At 35.0% G+C, this 18,136-nt stretch overlaps 1 protein-coding gene and 1 pseudogene across 1 annotated transcript in view; both read right to left on the bottom strand.

Annotated features, from left to right (window-relative positions):
* Nucleotides 1-85, bottom strand: part of LOC127552300 (40S ribosomal protein S23-like) — a 464-nt pseudogene extending 379 nt beyond the window's left edge.
* DNTT (DNA nucleotidylexotransferase) overlaps nt 1-10,855 on the bottom strand; it is a 33,371-nt gene extending 22,516 nt beyond the window's left edge. Inside the window, exons 1-2 of the mRNA XM_051973973.1 lie at nt 10,656-10,855; nt 177-351 (exon numbers count right to left, since the gene is read on the bottom strand). Of these exons, the coding sequence (XP_051829933.1) occupies nt 177-351; nt 10,656-10,855 (375 nt within the window). The remainder of the gene's footprint in view (nt 1-176; nt 352-10,655) is intronic.
* Nucleotides 10,856-18,136: the final 7,281 nt, after the last annotated feature.

Below are 18,136 nucleotides of genomic sequence, written 5' to 3'. Positions count from 1 at the left end.
GTTGCTTTGAAGGCAGTTACCAAATGAGCTTTCTTGTATTGATTTTATGCCCCTTCTGATCTCTTCTGAGGCTATAGAGCTTTCTAGCTGTATGAAGACATAGCACTTACCCATAATACCACCTTCCCAGCTGAAAGAAAAGTAGGGAAATTAGTCTTAATCTCTATCTAACTTACCACAAGTTGATATTTTCCCTTTGTGTCCACTGGTTTTCCAACTTTCATGCATTCAATCAACCAAGAGACATCAAGGAGCTCAAAATGTGCTGTTGTTTCCAATTTATGTGCCTCGAGCCAGGCTAGGACATCTGAACCAGAATTATTTTCTGCCACAATGTGGGTCACTGAATTGCTGTGGAATAGATGACAAAGCAGTAAACGTTGTTATTGTTGCTGTTTTGTTGTTCATTTAGCGGGGGCCCTTCTTACTGTGCTGTTAGGGGGCAAGGATAATACTTGTGAGTATAGAATTTTCATTTCCTGGAGAGCTATATACACTGGATGCCACCGTGAAATATATGGGCTCCTAAGGATTATTTGCTAATGAGGCCCTTTTTATAATGGAAGAGGAGAAGAAAAGGTACCAGAGAGTGCTAAAAATCACAATACTTTTAGACCATCTCCACAGAGAACTTCATTATTGGTAGATGTGAAATTCTTATAATTCTATAATACAAGAGGAATAATATCAACCTTGCAGTCCTACTATAATGAAATCAGGTATTTCAACTAAATGGTTCAGATGGCTCAGAGATTCTCATTAAAGGGGCAAAAAAATTAATTGGCAAAGTTGGGGTTTATTTTATATGTATCTAAAGACATTTCACAGTACACTTGATCTGTCTCATTTTGCAAATAAATATCTACAAAAAAGTGAAAAGAATTAGCTTATTAACATATGAATCAGCATGTTTTGCAGAGAATGAGGAGGTAAAAGTGGAGAAATTGAATTAAGAACTCAACAAAACCCTTTAAATTAAATCAATGTATACTCCAATATTTGCTGATTTCAGTGCTAACGTGTGGGTGTAAAGGAGTATGTTGGGGAAAAAAATGGTTCAAGAGTAAGAAATGGAAGAGAAAGAAAAAGGGGCTTACAGACTATATATATAGCAGGAATCTTTGATATGGCAATAGGAAGTCACTGGACATAGCACACAGTAACACTATCAGAAATTAAACTATGTTTTAATAAATAGGGAATTAATGCTTAATGATATGGAACCATTTTCTTTTTTTTTTTTTTAGCTATTTCTGAATTTTGGTTTTTTTTTTAATTACACGTAAAAAAAATTAGTATTAGTTTTTTAAAACATTGAGTTCCAAATTCCAAGTCTTCCTTCCCCTTCTCATTCTTGAGAAAGCAATTTGAAATAGATTATACATTTCAGTCATACAACACATATTTCCATGTTGGTTATTTTGTGAAAGAAAAGACAAAAATCCCCAAGAAAAAGAAAGTTTTTAAAAAGTATGCTTCAAATGGCATTCAGACTTTATCAGTTCTTTCTCTGGAGACAGGTAACATTTTTCATCATAAATTCTTCAGAATTATCTTAGACTGTATTACTGAAAATAGCTAAATCATCCATAGCTTATCATCTTACAATATTGTTGTTATTACATACAATGTTCTCCTGGTTCTGCTCACTTCACTTTGCAGCATTTCATGTAAATCTTACTGAGTTTTTTTTTGAAACTATTTTACTTGTTATTTCCTATCGCTCACAATATTCCCTCACAATAGTATTCCCTCACAATTATATACCACAATTAGTTAGCCATTCCCAAATCAATGAGCATCTCCTCAATTTCCATTTTTTTGCTACCAAAAAAAGTTGCTTTAAATATTCTTGTACATGTAGGTCCTTCTTTATTTTTCTCTTTGTAATGCAAACTTTGGTATTGCTGAGTTAAAGGTTATACAGTTTTGTAACCCTTTGAGCATGAAGGAACCAGTTTCAAATTAACTTATATACAAATCATCAACTTATTAGAAGAAAGATCAAAAATTTTCTAAATTAGAAGAAAAGTATACAAATGAAAAGATTTGGTTACAATTGAGGATACTCCAAGCTGACATATTTTTAAAAGCCTTTTACACTAAACAATGGGAAAAAAAATAAAATAGGGACATCAATCCAAATTCTCACTATTCCTAGAGAAGTTTAAATTAGATCAATCTCCATAGGAAAATTTTTAAAAATCTAGACACCATATCACCCAACAAATATTTTATCATCTTGACAATCAAAGGGGCTTGACAGCCAGTGGTACCATGGTCAATAAAATCATCTCATTTATAAAATCTTCCAAAGAAAGATGATGGAATATTATAAGTAGTATTGCCTCATAAAACAAAAAAAGCAATAGATTAGTGGACAGAAAGATAATTTTATGGTAAGTTAGGCAAAAGGCTTAATATCATCCCACAACCATTTAAAGAAGAAACAAAAGTAGGAAAACAACAGATTAAAAAATGGAAAAGTGTTGTTAAAATTTCTATAATATACTTTTATTTATAAATGGCAGATATGAAATTTTATAGAAATGAAAATTGAGACCTACATAAGTAACTTGCCTGAGGTTCCATAGCTAATTATTGGCAGTCAGGATTTTAACTCAATGCCATATTTTTTCTATTGCTGCACACCCTAAAATTCTAGCTTTGTCATTTAGGAGCTATGTGACATTTCCCTTTTCCTTATCTATAAAAGAAGAGTTTGGAACTAAATAATCTCTAACATCCCTTTCCATTCTTAATCTTCAATCCACCAAATGAGCAATCTTCTTTTTAATCACTATAAAACCCATTCTCTTCAATCCTGATTGGACTATGGTAAAATTTCTGTGTAAGAAAATTCAGTTTGAGAACTCTAACTTCTGTTTCCGGGAGTTGATATGCATTTATTTTTGCTTTTATATAAAACACATATTAGACCTACTTATTCCACTGTATGAGTCTGGGAACTTTGCCATAATCAAATGTACAGCCGCAGTCAACTTGCCGCTATACTATCAGCTTCCTCTCTTGAGTATGCAGCTGGGCTGGGTTCTCAGCACACACACACACACTCCTCCCTTCCTCCAGGCAAAGATGCAACACTTTTGGCAGCAGCAAAAACTTGTTCTGAATCAGTGAGTTATAGGTTCACTTTAAACAAGGATTCCATTGCCAAAGAAGCTTTTTATTTCTTTGTCTGAGTCTTTATATTTAATTTCTCAGGTAGTTTAAAGAGCTAAGAGAAATATTTTCATGTATATAAATACATTTATATCTTTATAAATACATACACATTTTTTCCAAAAACAAAAAGAACCCTATAAGTTTGGAATAAAAGGAAGATAATTTGTTTATTTTAAAATTTCAGATGTGTCCATCAGGAGTAATCTTTGCCTAATGGATAGAGTGCTAGAAATAGAGCTAGGAAAACCTTGTTTGAACTTCCATTTCAGACATTTACTAGCTGCATGACCGTGGACAGATCACTTACTTCCTAAGTATTTGCTAAGTTTCTTCACTTTCAAATTAGGCTGATAACAACACTAATTTAAAGTGTTGTAAGAATCAAATGACATTGTGTATTTGTATATACATACATATATATTATATATACACACTTATGTATATATGTGCACATATGTGATATTTGAAAGCTTTAAATCATCATACAAATGTCCACTATCATTTAATAAAATTTAAAAATTATTCTCTATTGCATATAATGTCAGATATGGTTGATATTTTGGTTGTTTTGTTTTTTGTTTTTATTATTGAATTGCTATTTTCTCTCTTAAAAAAAAACAATTTTGTTACTAAGGATGGTTCACTGAGTATGGAAGAAAAAGAGGTATATTTGGAAATACAGATTACATAAAAATTAATTTTGGGGGGGAAAAGCCAAAACAATTTTTAAAATTCTTTCTCTTTCTCTCTGTCTTTGTCTATCTCTGTCTTTTCCACATTGCTTTGTCTTCTTGACCTTCCTCTTTTCCTCACCCTCTCTGTGTGTCTGCCTATCTCTTTCTGTCTCATAGAAAGTCATTAGATTTTAGCCCTAGAAAGGATCTTAGAAATTATCTCATCAGGCTGCCTCATTTTTGATTTTCTTCCCGAGGTATTTTTACCTTCTGAATCCAATTCTCCCTGTGCAACAAGAGAACTGTTTGGTTCTGCAAATATGTATTGTATCTAGGATATACTGCAACATGTTTAGCATATATAGGACTGCTTGCCATCCTGGGGCGGGGAGGAGGGAGGGAGGGGGAAAAAACGAAACATAAGTGATTGCAAGGGATAATGTCGTGTAGAAATTATCCTGGCATGGATTCTGTCAATGCGAAGTTATTATTAAATAAAATAAAATTTATTATAAAAAATAAATAAATAAATAAATAAATAAATAAATATTCTTGTACATGTAGGTCCTTCTTTATTTTTCTCTTTGTAATGCAAACTTTGGTATTGCTGAGTTAAAGGTTATACAGTTTTGTAACCCTTTGAGCATGAAGGAACCAGTTTCAAATTAACTTATATACAAATCATCAACTTATTAGAAGAAAGATCAAAAATTTTCTAAATTAGAAGAAAAGTATACAAATGAAAAGATTTGGTTACAATTGAGGATACTCCAAGCTGACATATTTTTAAAAGCCTTTTACACTAAACAATGGGAAAAAAAAATAAAATAGGGACATCAATCCAAATTCTCACTATTCCTAGAGAAGTTTAAATTAGATCAATCTCCATAGGAAAATTTTTAAAAATCTAGACACCATATCACCCAACAAATATTTTATCATCTTGACAATCAAAGGGGCTTGACAGCCAGTGGTACCATGGTCAATAAAATCATCTCATTTATACAATCTTCCAAAGAAAGATGATGGAATATTATAAGTAGTATTGCCTCATAAAACAAAAAAAGCAATAGATTAGTGGACAGAAAGATAATTTTATGGTAAGTTAGGCAAAAGGCTTAATATCATCCCACAACCATTTAAAGAAGAAACAAAAGTAGGAAAACAACAGATAAAAAATGGAAAAGTGTTGTTAAAATTTCTATAATATACTTTTATTTATAAATGGCAGATATGAAATTTTATAGAAATGAAAATTGAGACCTACATAAGTAACTTGCCTGAGGTTCCATAGCTAATTATTGGCAGTCAGGATTTTAACTCAATGCCATATTTTTTCTATTGCTGCACACCCTAAAATTCTAGCTTTGTCATTTAGGAGCTATGTGACATTTCCCTTTTCCTCATCTATAAAAGAAGAGTTTGGAACTAAATAATCTCTAACATCCCTTTCCATTCTTAATCTTCAATCCACCAAATGAGCAATCTTCTTTTTAATCACTATAAAACCCATTCTCTTCAATCCTGATTGGACTATGGTAAAATTTCTGTGTAAGAAAATTCAGTTTGAGAACTCTAACTTCTGTTTCCGGGAGTTGATATGCATTTATTTTTGCTTTTATATAAAACACATATTAGACCTACTTATTCCACTGTATGAGTCTGGGAACTTTGCCATAATCAAATGTACAGCCGCAGTCAACTTGCCGCTATACTATCAGCTTCCTCTCTTGAGTATGCAGCTGGGCTGGGTTCTCAGCACACACACACACACACACACACACACACACACACACACACACACACACTCCTCCCTTCCTCCAGGCAAAGATGCAACACTTTTGGCAGCAGCAAAAACTTGTTCTGAATCAGTGAGTTATAGGTTCACTTTAAACAAGGATTCCATTGCCAAAGAAGCTTTTTATTTCTTTGTCTGAGTCTTTATATTTAATTTCTCAGGTAGTTTAAAGAGCTAAGAGAAATATTTTCATGTATATAAATACATTTATATCTTTATAAATACATACACATTTTTTCCAAAAACAAAAAGAACCCTATAAGTTTGGAATAAAAGGAAGATAATTTGTTTATTTTAAAATTTCAGATGTGTCCATCAGGAGTAATCTTTGCCTAATGGATAGAGTGCTAGAAATAGAGCTAGGAAAACCTTGTTTGAACTTCCATTTCAGACATTTACTAGCTGCATGACCGTGGACAGATCACTTACTTCCTAAGTATTTGCTAAGTTTCTTCACTTTCAAATTAGGCTGATAACAACACTAATTTAAAGTGTTGTAAGAATCAAATGACATTGTGTATTTGTATATACATACATATATATTATATATACACACTTATGTATATATGTGCACATATGTGATATTTGAAAGCTTTAAATCATCATACAAATGTCCACTATCATTTAATAAAATTTAAAAATTATTCTCTATTGCATATAATGTCAGATATGGTTGATATTTTGGTTGTTTTGTTTTTTGTTTTTATTATTGAATTGCTATTTTCTCTCTTAAAAAAAAACAATTTTGTTACTAAGGATGGTTCACTGAGTATGGAAGAAAAAAGAGGTATATTTGGAAATACAGATTACATAAAAATTAATTTTGGGGGGAAAAGCCAAAACAATTTTTAAAATTCTTTCTCTTTCTCTCTGTCTTTGTCTATCTCTGTCTTTTCCACATTGCTTTGTCTTCTTGACCTTCCTCTTTTCCTCACCCTCTCTGTGTGTCTGCCTATCTCTTTCTGTCTCATAGAAAGTCATTAGATTTTAGCCCTAGAAAGGATCTTAGAAATTATCTCATCAGGCTGCCTCATTTTATTGAGACATCTGTAATATAAAATCCCAGAGAGAAGTGAACGACTAATCTAAGCTAACACAGCTGTTGGATGCAATATTTCCTGACTCAATAATGCAAGATATCTTATGGAAATAAAATTAAAGTTAATTGTCCTATTATTTTTCTGTAAATATTTTTAATAGGAGCCAATTCTATACACTAAATGCTATAGATCAAGGATGGAAAAGAAGCCCTTACCTATAGTAACACACACATACACACACATACACACACACACACACACACACACACACACACACAACCCTACCATCCAAAATATAATAACCAACAATAGAAAAATAAGGCCAAATTGGGGTTTTATTGAAAGAGAGAAAAAGAAAATGTTAAATTTGTGTCCTTAAAATTTTTAAGGTGAAGATAATAATGTATAATTCAATAAGAACAACAAATATTTATTTTAAAATACTCCAGTTGCACATTATAATAAATAAGCAGAGACAACAAGAAGGGGGAAAGGCAAAAAATGAAAGAAGATAAACAAAGGAGAAGAAAAAAGAGAGATTGCGAGAGGTAAAAGGATGAAGGAGAAAAAGAAAAAAGGATATTCATAAGCCTCTGAGATGAATGCTTTAGTAGATAATACTCTCTTCTCATCTAGTACTCTTCCCTTTGGCTATAGACCTTAGAGTAAATTAATATTAGTTATCATGAAAACTTCTCAATAATTTAGGAAAATCCTGTATTCACTGGGGAATTTCTTGTTTATTTTTCCTTTCAAACTTTATTAAGAGCTTTCCCAGAGAATTCCAAAGTATATACTTTGTATGTATGTGAATAGATTGAGATATGAGAGTGTGTGTGTGTGTGTGTGTGTGTGTGTGTGTGTGTGTGTGTGTGTGAAGTGATGTTTTGGGTTCTATACTTATAAATTAAGTTTGGCAAATGTTTTATCGACATCCTTGTCATTCAAAGTCTGTCAGGTTGCCTTAACTTTTTTCATCCCACAAATCCTAAAACTCATATTTGTAATTTATTTCTGTATTTGGATCGTTTACCACCAACCTCCCACTTCTCCCCCTCCCAATTAAATTGAGCTTTTTGGTCTAATTGTATATTAGTATCCATAAAATATACACCAGAAAACGCTTAAAATAACTAAGTTGGAGGAATGTCTATCTACTTGCTGAAAAAGCTGGCCCAGTTTTATCTTTCTAGGCTCTGATTCAGCACATTTGGGAGTGTGATCCATGGTGCCTGTGTTTTGTGAGAGCTGAGTAAAGAAACATGGGTTCTCATTTTCAATTTTCCACTTGCTTAAACAACCATGAACAAGGACCAGTACTTGCTAAGTTTCTTCACTTTCAAATTAGGCTGATAACAACACTAATTTAAAGTGTTGTAAGAATCAAATGACATTGTGTATTTGTATATACATACATATATATTATATATACACACTTATGTATATATGTGCACATATGTGATATTTGAAAGCTTTAAATCATCATACAAATGTCCACTATCATTTAATAAAATTTAAAAATTATTCTCTATTGCATATAATGTCAGATATGGTTGATATTTTGGTTGTTTTGTTTTTTGTTTTTATTATTGAATTGCTATTTTCTCTCTTAAAAAAAACAATTTTGTTACTAAGGATGGTTCACTGAGTATGGAAGAGAAAGAGATATATTTGGAAATACAGATTACATAAAAATTAATTTTTGGGGGGAAAAGCCAAAACAATTTTTAAAATTCTTTCTCTTTCTCTCTGTCTTTGTCTATCTCTGTCTTTTCCACATTGCTTTGTCTTCTTGACCTTCCTCTTTTCCTCACCCTCTCTGTGTGTCTGCCTATCTCTTTCTGTCTCATAGAAAGTCATTAGATTTTAGCCCTAGAAAGGATCTTAGAAATTATCTCATCAGGCTGCCTCATTTTATTGAGACATCTGTAATATAAAATCCCAGAGAGAAGTGAACGACTAATCTAAGCTAACACAGCTGTTAGATGCAATATTTCCTGACTCAATAATGCAAGATATCTTATGGAAATAAAATTAAAGTTAATTGTCCTATTATTTTTCTGTAAATATTTTTAATAGGAGCCAATTCTATACACTAAATGCTATAGATCAAGGATGGAAAAGAAGCCCTTACCTATAGTAACACACACATACACACACATACACACACACACACACACACACACACACACACACACACAACCCTACCATCCAAAATATAATAACCAACAATAGAAAAATATGGCCAAATTGGGGTTTTATTGAAAGAGAGAAAAAGAAAATGTTAAATTTGTGTCCTTAAAATTTTTAAGGTGAAGATAATAATGTATAATTCAATAAGAACAACAAATATTTATTTTAAAATACTCCAGTTGCACATTATAATAAATAAGCAGAGACAACAAGAAGGGGGAAAGGCAAAAAATGAAAGAAGATAAACAAAGGAGAAGAAAAAAGAGAGATTGCGAGAGGTAAAAGGATGAAGGAGAAAAAGAAAAAAAGGATATTCATAAGCCTCTGAGATGAATGCTTTAGTAGATAATACTCTCTTCTCATCTAGTACTCTTCCCTTTGGCTATAGACTTTAGAGTAAATTAATATTAGTTATCATGAAAACTTCTCAATAATTTAGGAAAATCCTGTATTCACTGGGGAATTTCTTGTTTATTTTTCCTTTCAAACTTTATTAAGAGCTTTCCCAGAGAATTCCAAAGTATATACTTTGTATATATGTGAATAGATTGAGATATGAGAGTGTGTGTGTGTGTATGTGTGTGAAGTGATGTTTTGGGTTCTATATTTATAAATTAAGTTTGGCAAATGTTTTATCAACATCCTTGTCATTCAAAGTCTGTCAGGTTGCCTTAACTTTTTTCATCCCACAAATCCTAAAACTCATATTTGTAATTTATTTCTGTATTTGGATCATTTACCACCAACCTCCCACTTCTCCCCCTCCCAATTAAATTGAGCTTTTTGGTCTAATTGTATATTAGTAGCCATAAAATATACACCAGAAAACGCTTAAAATAACTAAGTTGGAGGAATGTCTATCTACTTGCTGAAAAAGCTGGCCCAGTTTTATCTTTCTAGGCTCTGATTCAGCACATTTGGGAGTGTGATCCATGGTGCCTGTGTTTTGTGAGAGCTGAGTAAAGAAACATGGGTTCTCATTTTCAATTTTCCACTTGCTTAAACAACCATGAACAAGGACCAGTACTTCTTAGCTCTCTCCTCTGTAAAGTGAAGGAACCCTAGATATCCTCCAGGGTCCTTTTCAGCAACTGCATCCTATGATCCACATAGATCCAAAGGCATCATCATTTTCCTGAAGATCCCTGCAAGGGCCATACATCAGAGAAACCTTCTCCTGATCACATTTAATAGTCTATATCCACTAGAGGCAGTGTGTAAGTAGCCTGGATGCACCTGTCAACCCTCCCAGTCTCTGCCAATGAAGCCACACTGACACACAGCAGCACAGGTGAAAGAAAAACAGGAAGAACATGCTTCTGTGTTAAACTGGTTGAAACCCTTGGGTCTGAGCTGGAGAAAGTGCAGAGAAATTGATGGGTTTGTATGAGAAATATAATTAAGGATAAAAATAATCCCCCCCAATCCCACCACTTTCTCCATATACCAATTATTGTTTAATTATTATCCCTGTCCTACTCTTCACAAAGAACAAATCTCAAGAATTCTAAGTTTTTACTGCCTTCCAGATTAAATCTAATTTCTCTTGATTTGTTTATCACATGTCTTAGAAAAGTTCATGATATATTGGTATGATCATTTATTTATAGCTTAAATTTTAGGCCAGGATATGTCATTGTGTGTCTTTGAAGTAACTTGCTGATGTGATCAAGATGTGTTTGCATGGTATAGAGGCCTTTAAACAAATTGGGTTTCTTTTTTTTTTTAAGCCAATTTTAAAAAACGAAATAAGCAGTGTCTTACCTTAATTCGCTTTCAACCCTGAAACCTTTCTTTCGAGCCAGATCCATCAGGAATGTTCTCCGGGTTGCCCCCATTTTCTTCTCCAAAATAAAAAGGACAAATTCATGAAATTTAATTTCATAAAGTTTAGAGGAAATATCATTCATCTTTTTCTGTCTTTTCTTCTCATGGTCTGAATCTGTGATCCTGATCCTATGCATGTTGGGAGCTGTGGCTTTTGGCTGTAAAGCCAACTTGAATCTCCAACAGTGAACGTAGAATGCTAAGTATTTCTGTTTACCAGGAACTTTGATGTCATCTTACTGCCTTCCTTTTGAAGGAAGAAACAAAGCCCGCATAGGCTCTATTTTCAGCTAGCATTTATTGAATGAATGAATGAATGTATTCCTACTGAAAATGAAGTGGGGAATGTCTCAACTTCATTTCATAATGCAGCCTTCTCTGGTCAGATATCCCTTATAACAAAGAATTTTTTTTTAAATTTGGGGAAAAAAACAGTTTTTCAAACCTAATTGATACATGGACCAAGTCTTGTCATATATGCAATTCCATACCCATAACCCCCCACTTCTGCAAAGTAAAAACCAATTAGGAAATTTTCAAGTAACTTGCAAATTGTTATTACTTTTTTTAGTATAAGAGCATCTGAGAATTTCACTTTGCAATTCAATTACAATAGCCCCATATTTATTAAGGATTATGTAAAAGTTTCTGAGTATATAAAAACCAAATTCATCCTAGTCTCTTACCCTCAAGTTACTCACATTCTACTGAAGGACTACTAAATACATTCAGGGTAATTTGGCAAGAAAAAAACTAACAACTCATGAAATAGGGAAAGGTTTTAGAATAGAGGTGGCAGCCAGATTGAGACTAGAAGAAAATAAATAATTCCATGAGGAAGAAGTGAGCAAGTACATTCTAGTCATGAGAAAAAGCCTGTTAGAAGCCACAAAAATGGGACATGGAATAATGAGTTTGGGAAATAGTTTGTATAGTCCAGTGGAGAATATAGAGTGAAAGGGAATAATAAGAAATTTGTTTGAAAAGGGAGGTGAAAGCTTAGTTACAGAGGGCCTTAAATAGAGTGGCAAAATTTCTATTTTAGCTTATAGGAAGTAGGAAATAACTGGAAGGTTTTTTTAGCATGGGTATAAAATAGTCAGAGCTGGGAATTGGGGATATTATTTTGGAAGTTATGCCCTCCCTTTTTAATGTGTTTAGTTTGAGATACCAATGAACTTCTAGACAGGTCTAGGATGCCTTTGGTCCTGTAGGGGCAGGATGCTATCAAACTCTAATGGGGGGGGGGGGCAGTTAAATAGCACAATGGATAGAGCACTGGCTCTGAAGTCAGAAAGACCCAAGTTTAAATGCAGCCTCAGACACTTAACGCTTCCTAGCTGTGTGACTCTGGACAAATCACTTAACCCCAATTGCGGAAAGAAGGAAGGAAGGAAGGAAGGAAGGAAGGAAGGAAGGAAGGAAGGAAGGAAGGAAGGAAGGAAGGAAGGAAGGAGGAAGGAAGGAAGGGAAGGAGGGAGGGAGGGAGGGAGGGAGGAAAGGAGGGAGGGAGGGAGGGAGGGAGGGAAAGAGAAAGAGAGGGAAGGAGGGAGGGAGGGAAAGAGAAAGAGAGGGAAGGAGGGAGGGAGGGAAAGAGAAAGAGAGGGAAGGAGGGAGGAAAGGAGGGAGGGAGGAAAGGAGGGAGAGAGGAAAGGAGGGAGAAAGGAAAGAGAGAAGGAAGAAAGGAGAGAAGGAGGAAGGAAGGAAAGGAAGGAGGAAGGAAGGGAAGGAGGGAGGGAGAAAGGAAGAGAGCGAGGAAGGGAGGGAGAGAGGAAGGGAGAGAGAGAGAGGAAAGAAGGAAGGGAAGGAATAAGGAAGAAATTACTCTAATAGATGACTTCCTACTCAACTATTACATTCCATTAGTATGGAAGATTGAACTGTCACAAAGGCATAGAGTGATGTCTCTTAGATGTAATCTCTAATTCACTTATCAATTGATGATCAACCATCAATAATGGTTCCTTTATGTGAACAGAACAGCTATCAGTATCAGCATCAGGTGAATAAGAAAACATGTTACTAGTTACCTACTGAGTGGATAATTATAGAAGGAGTATGGGAGTATGGCATCATAGAAAGAGGGCTAGCCTTAGATTCAGAAAGACCTGGATTCAAATCCTGCCTCTGATACATACTAGCAGTGCTACCAACAGCTCATTATTGACCAACTATACAATCTTTCAGTGGTGCCCAAGCAACTCATTACAGACACAACTATCAATTTGAATCATTGGAAAGAGTATCCACAGAAAGTTCCACCATACTAATTAAAAACAGGTCTGGACCAAAAATAAAATTTTAAATATATATATATATATACATATATATATGTGCAATAAATATACTTTAATAAACATATATGTGTATATGCATGTGTGCATGTATATGTGTGTATGCATGTATTGTATGTGTATATATACACATAGAAATATAAAATCAACACTAGAAGCTTATTGACATTGATGATTGTTAAATGAATGAATATAGATTTTGAAAAAGTGTTTATTAAGCCCTTATTATGTATAAAATACACAGTTCGATGACTTGGTTGGTAGAAAGATGAGCCTGGAATCAAAAAAGCCTGAGGTAAAATCCATCTTCAGACACTTACTAGCTATGTGAACCTGGGCAAGTCACTTAACCTGCTAATCCACTGGAGAAGGAAATGGTGACCACTCCAGTATTTTTGCCAAGAAAACCCCATGGCCTGTATAGTTTTTGAAGTGATGACATAACTAAACATCAACAATATGCAAAGTATTATGCTAAGTGATTGGGAGACAAATAGAAAAGGATGACAGTCCATTCTCTCAATCAACTTACTTTCTAATGGGAAAAACAACGTATGTGGAAAGTTTCAACTATGAATAAGATGAAAAAGTCCCATAGTGACTCTTCTTTAATACCATTTCCACTGATTAAAACAGATCCTTTTCTGATGTTGAACCCCTGGGCATGGTCAAGAATTTTGGTAGGAGGAACTTTCTTTCCTGGGTTTTCTTTCTCCAATAAAATTTGAGAAAAGATGGTAATCAAGGTCCTAGTGGTTGTTTGCCTTATCTGGCACATCCTACCTCTTGTCTCTTCCACAGGTGTTATGGGCTGAGGCTTGAGTTGATGCACTGAGGTCCCAAGCACATGAGGCTAAATAGTAATTGGACCATACTCTATTAATAGATAAGCTTGGAGAGAGAATGGCCCCCACCCACTCTTTGTGCAAGTCCTGATGTGTTGTATAGGAAATGACGATTTTGGTGGGTGGAGGCAGGGGAGTGGAGAAGGAAGGGGAGGAGAGACTTTTGGGACGGTCATTGCCACGGTTGCCTCCACTCACTTTTTCTGTTTGTTAAGTGTCTGAGGCTGTATTTGAACTCAGGTCCTCTTCAAGGCTGGTGCTCTACCCACTGAGCCATCTCCTCCCCTTCCTTTTGGGACTGCCATTGTGACGACCTTTCTGTTTGTTTCTCTTCTTCTTTTTGCTTTTGCTGAGGCAGTTGGGGTTAAGTGACTTGCCCATGGTCACACCACCAGGAATTGTTAAGTGTCTGAGGCTGTATTTGAACTCAGGTCCTCTTCAAGGCTGGTGCTCTACCCACTGAGCCATCTCCTCCCCTTCCTTTTGGGACTGCCATTGTGACGACCTTTCTGTTTGTTTCTCCTGAGGCTGGATTCAGAAAGCAAAAAGAAGAAGAGAAACAAACAGAAAGGTCGTCACAATGGCAGTCCCAAAAGGAAGGGGAGGAGATGGCTCAGTGGGTAGAGCACCAGCCTTGAAGAGGACCTGAGTTCAAATACAGCCTCAGACACTTAACAAACAGAAAAAGTTGTCGAAAGCAGCAAAAGCAAAAAGAAGAAGAGAAACAAACAGAAAGGTCGTCACAATGGCAGTCCCAAAAGGAAGGGGAGGAGATGGCTCAGTGGGTAGAGCACCAGCCTTGAAGAGGACCTGAGTTCAAATCTAGCCTCAGACACTTAACAATTCCTGGTGGTGTGACCATGGGCAAGTCACTTAACCCCAACTGCCTCAGCAAAAGCAAAAAGAAGAAGAGAAACAAACAGAAAGGTCGTCACAATGGCAGTCCCAAAAGGAAGGGGAGGAGATGGCTCAGTGGGTAGAGCACCAGCCTTGAAGAGGACCTGAGTTCAAATACAGCCTCAGACACTTAACAAACAGAAAAAGTGAGTGGAGGCAACCGTGGCAATGACCGTCCCAAAAGTCTCTCCTCCCCTTACTTCTCCACTCCCCTGCCTCCACCCACCAAAATCGTCATTTCCTATACAACACATCAGGACTTGCACAAAGAGTGGGTGGGGGCCATTCTCTCTCCAAGCTTATCTATTAATAGAGTATGGTCCAATTACTATTTAGCCTCATGTGCTTGGGACCTCAGTGCATCAACTCAAGCCTCAGCCCATAACACACAGGATATCTTGCCTTGTTACTTTAGCTAGGCTGCCATACTTATACTGTGAATAGCTTTGGTTGGCATCTAGTGGGTATGGTGGCCCTTTCTCTAAAGTTGTTCAAGCCATCCACATTATTCATGTAAAACCAAAGTAAATTGGGCAAAGTCAAGGACTTGTGAGTGATATGATCATGCAATCAGCCTGTCATCTGCAAATTCTGTAGCATTGGGATTTATTTGTTCTTTCCCCTCTTAGGTGCCACTTTTCCATTCTTAAAGCACTTTCTTTGCAAAGCACAAGTTTGTTGTGACCATTTTGTAGTTGTGGAAACTAAAACTTAACTGATTTGTCTAGGGACTTGCATAGGACTAAAACTCAATCTTAGATCTTTGATTCCAGATTGTTTTTTCTTCATTAAAACGTGTAGCCTGACGTAAGTTTTGTGTGGCTCCTTGTGGAATCAAGCATGGGGTGGCTGTTTGTTCTGTAAGGCAAAATATCTGGGGAGAATGAACTTATCTATGTGGGTCCACAGCGTCATAACTGAGAATGCCTCCTAGATCAATTAAATCATAGTGAGAATTTGCCTGTGAGGATGATCAGCCCACTCATTCGTGTTTTTAATATAGAACTGAGAGTATTTTCTGAGACATTTGCTTTCTCCCAAGTAGAGAATTATAGTAGAGAAGAGTGTACCAGAAGTACTCTTAACCTTTTTCATACCTTGGACTCATTTGGAAGTCTAGTAAAAGCTGTGGACCTCTTCACAGAAAAATGTTTTAAAAGAAGGAGAGAACAGAAGGGGGAAAAAAGTTTTAAAAAATTACACAATAGCTTTATTAGATATTTTTAAAAATAGCAAATTGCATATAATAGATTTGAAGTTTCATGTGCAATCATCTTTTTTATACTGCTATAGAAATTTTTGTTTTATTCCATAAATTAAAAATCAAATAAATAAAAAATGAAATGAAATGAAATATGATGACAAACAAAACCAATTATACTGATTCACAGCTATAAAAATATTTTTGAAGTTCCCAGACTCCTCCAAATTAAGAAATATTATAGTGACACAAAAAACAATAACTATGATTTATTCTCCTCTCAACCCTGAGAGAAGGAATTCTCTTAACACCAGGCATTATGATGTGATTTGATATTAAAGGGATCCCTTTTGAATCCCTCCAAAGGAAGTCTAGTTAGTGATATAATCAAATGGCCTTTTATCAGGTAGTTTCATCTGGAAAGTGTTCTTACAACATGGACTCCAGGAACAACCTTCTAACAAGACAACAACATAAACAAGTCAGTTTGGAAGGAAGTTTACATCAGCTTCACTGAAGGAGGTACAGATTCTGCATGTGTGATGGAAAACTGAACCAAATCACAAAGAAAGAAAAAATGCTATTCATTAAAAAATATTTTGAAACACAAACTGAACCAAGGGAGTTTTGTTTTTGTTTTTTAAACTTTGAGTTTGTGCAACTGGAAAGAAAATTTACATAACTTCTAATAATTATTTAGTGTTGGTTCACTGACCATTTATCTCTTGTGTAATCTTAATGGTATTAATTAATTAATATTAATTTAATTAATACAGCATTTTAAGATTTGCAAAGTATTTTGTCCTCACAAGTCTCTGAAGTGATACTATTATTATTATGCCCTTTTTTACAAAGAGAAAATTGAGACAGGTTGAAATTAAATGTCTCACTTAGGATCACACAGCTAATAAGTGTTGGAGGTAGAATTTGAACCCATGTCTTCTTGACCCCAAATCCAAATGTCTATTCACTGTGCCACTTAGTTTTTTTTGAGAAGAATTAATTACCTAAGAGACTCTGTGATGAAGAAGAGCCCTTAAGGTTAAAGTTTGCTCTTTGGAATTATGTGGTGTTTACAATCAACAAAAATTCAAGGCAATAGGATCTTGTATTCTTTTTATCTTTCAGACAATTTGTGTGAATTTAAAGCTTTGATTGGCTGGAGAGAATCATCTTCAAAAGTCTGTCTCTCCTCTTAGATTTTTATCAAGCATTTCTCTGGTATCAAATCACGAAGAAACATTGATTAAATATGCATACTTTATGCTAGACACTATATTATGCCCTGGAGATACAAATAAAAAAGTAAGACAGTTCATACCCTCAAGGGTTTTGCACTTTTATCTCCTGCTCCCATTGGAGTTCTTTCTCCCTCCCTCTTGCTTGTCTCTTTGATCTCTCAATATCCCAGTTTATCCTACTACAGTATATCCTATCTACAATTAACTCCCCAAACTCTGAGTAGAATGCCCTCAGGTCAACCCTAAAATCCATTTAAGTTTAGGGAATCCTAGGAAGAGAACTGATAACTGTCACTGAGCACAATCAATCTCCTCTTGCTCTATGTCCACTTTTGGTGGCACTACAAAAGTGTATTGTATGTACAAAATAGAACATAATTTGAGGGAAGGGAGAAAGAGTAAGGAGAGAAGGTGATACCTGAGCTAAATCTGGAATATTAGGACTCTGAGAAGTAGGGGTGAGGAGGGAGTGCTGAATTTGGAGAATAGTTAATAGTGTAGTTTGCATGGGGCATGGATCACACGAATGAATGAATGGAAGAGCATTTATTAAGGGCTTAATATGTAACAAGCACTATACTAAGAGCTGGAATACAGATACAAGCAAACATAATTCTCTCCTTTAAGTAGCTTATATTCTAATAGGAGAACACAGAACATATTGGAGAATGGTGGCGTGTTTGGATGGTATTTATTTGATTACAGTTTCAAGAACCAGTGTTGGAAAGGGAATGTGGGGAAACAGATAAAGGGTGTGTAAATAGGTGACTTGGCATGAAGGCAAACAGAGAGTAGAGTGCTGTTTCTGAGCCTGGGGTAAATAAAGGGTAGAATCCCATTCTTAACATGGGATCTATGAACTTTTTTTAAAATTGATATCTATTTCAGTATAATTTGTTTTCTTGATAATCCTATATATTTTATTTTTTCTGAGAAATGT

Source organism: Antechinus flavipes, chromosome 2 (assembly GCF_016432865.1).
Source record: "Antechinus flavipes isolate AdamAnt ecotype Samford, QLD, Australia chromosome 2, AdamAnt_v2, whole genome shotgun sequence".
Lineage (NCBI taxonomy): Eukaryota > Metazoa > Chordata > Mammalia > Dasyuromorphia > Dasyuridae > Antechinus > Antechinus flavipes.
This window is presented reverse-complemented; position numbering and strand designations above follow the sequence as displayed.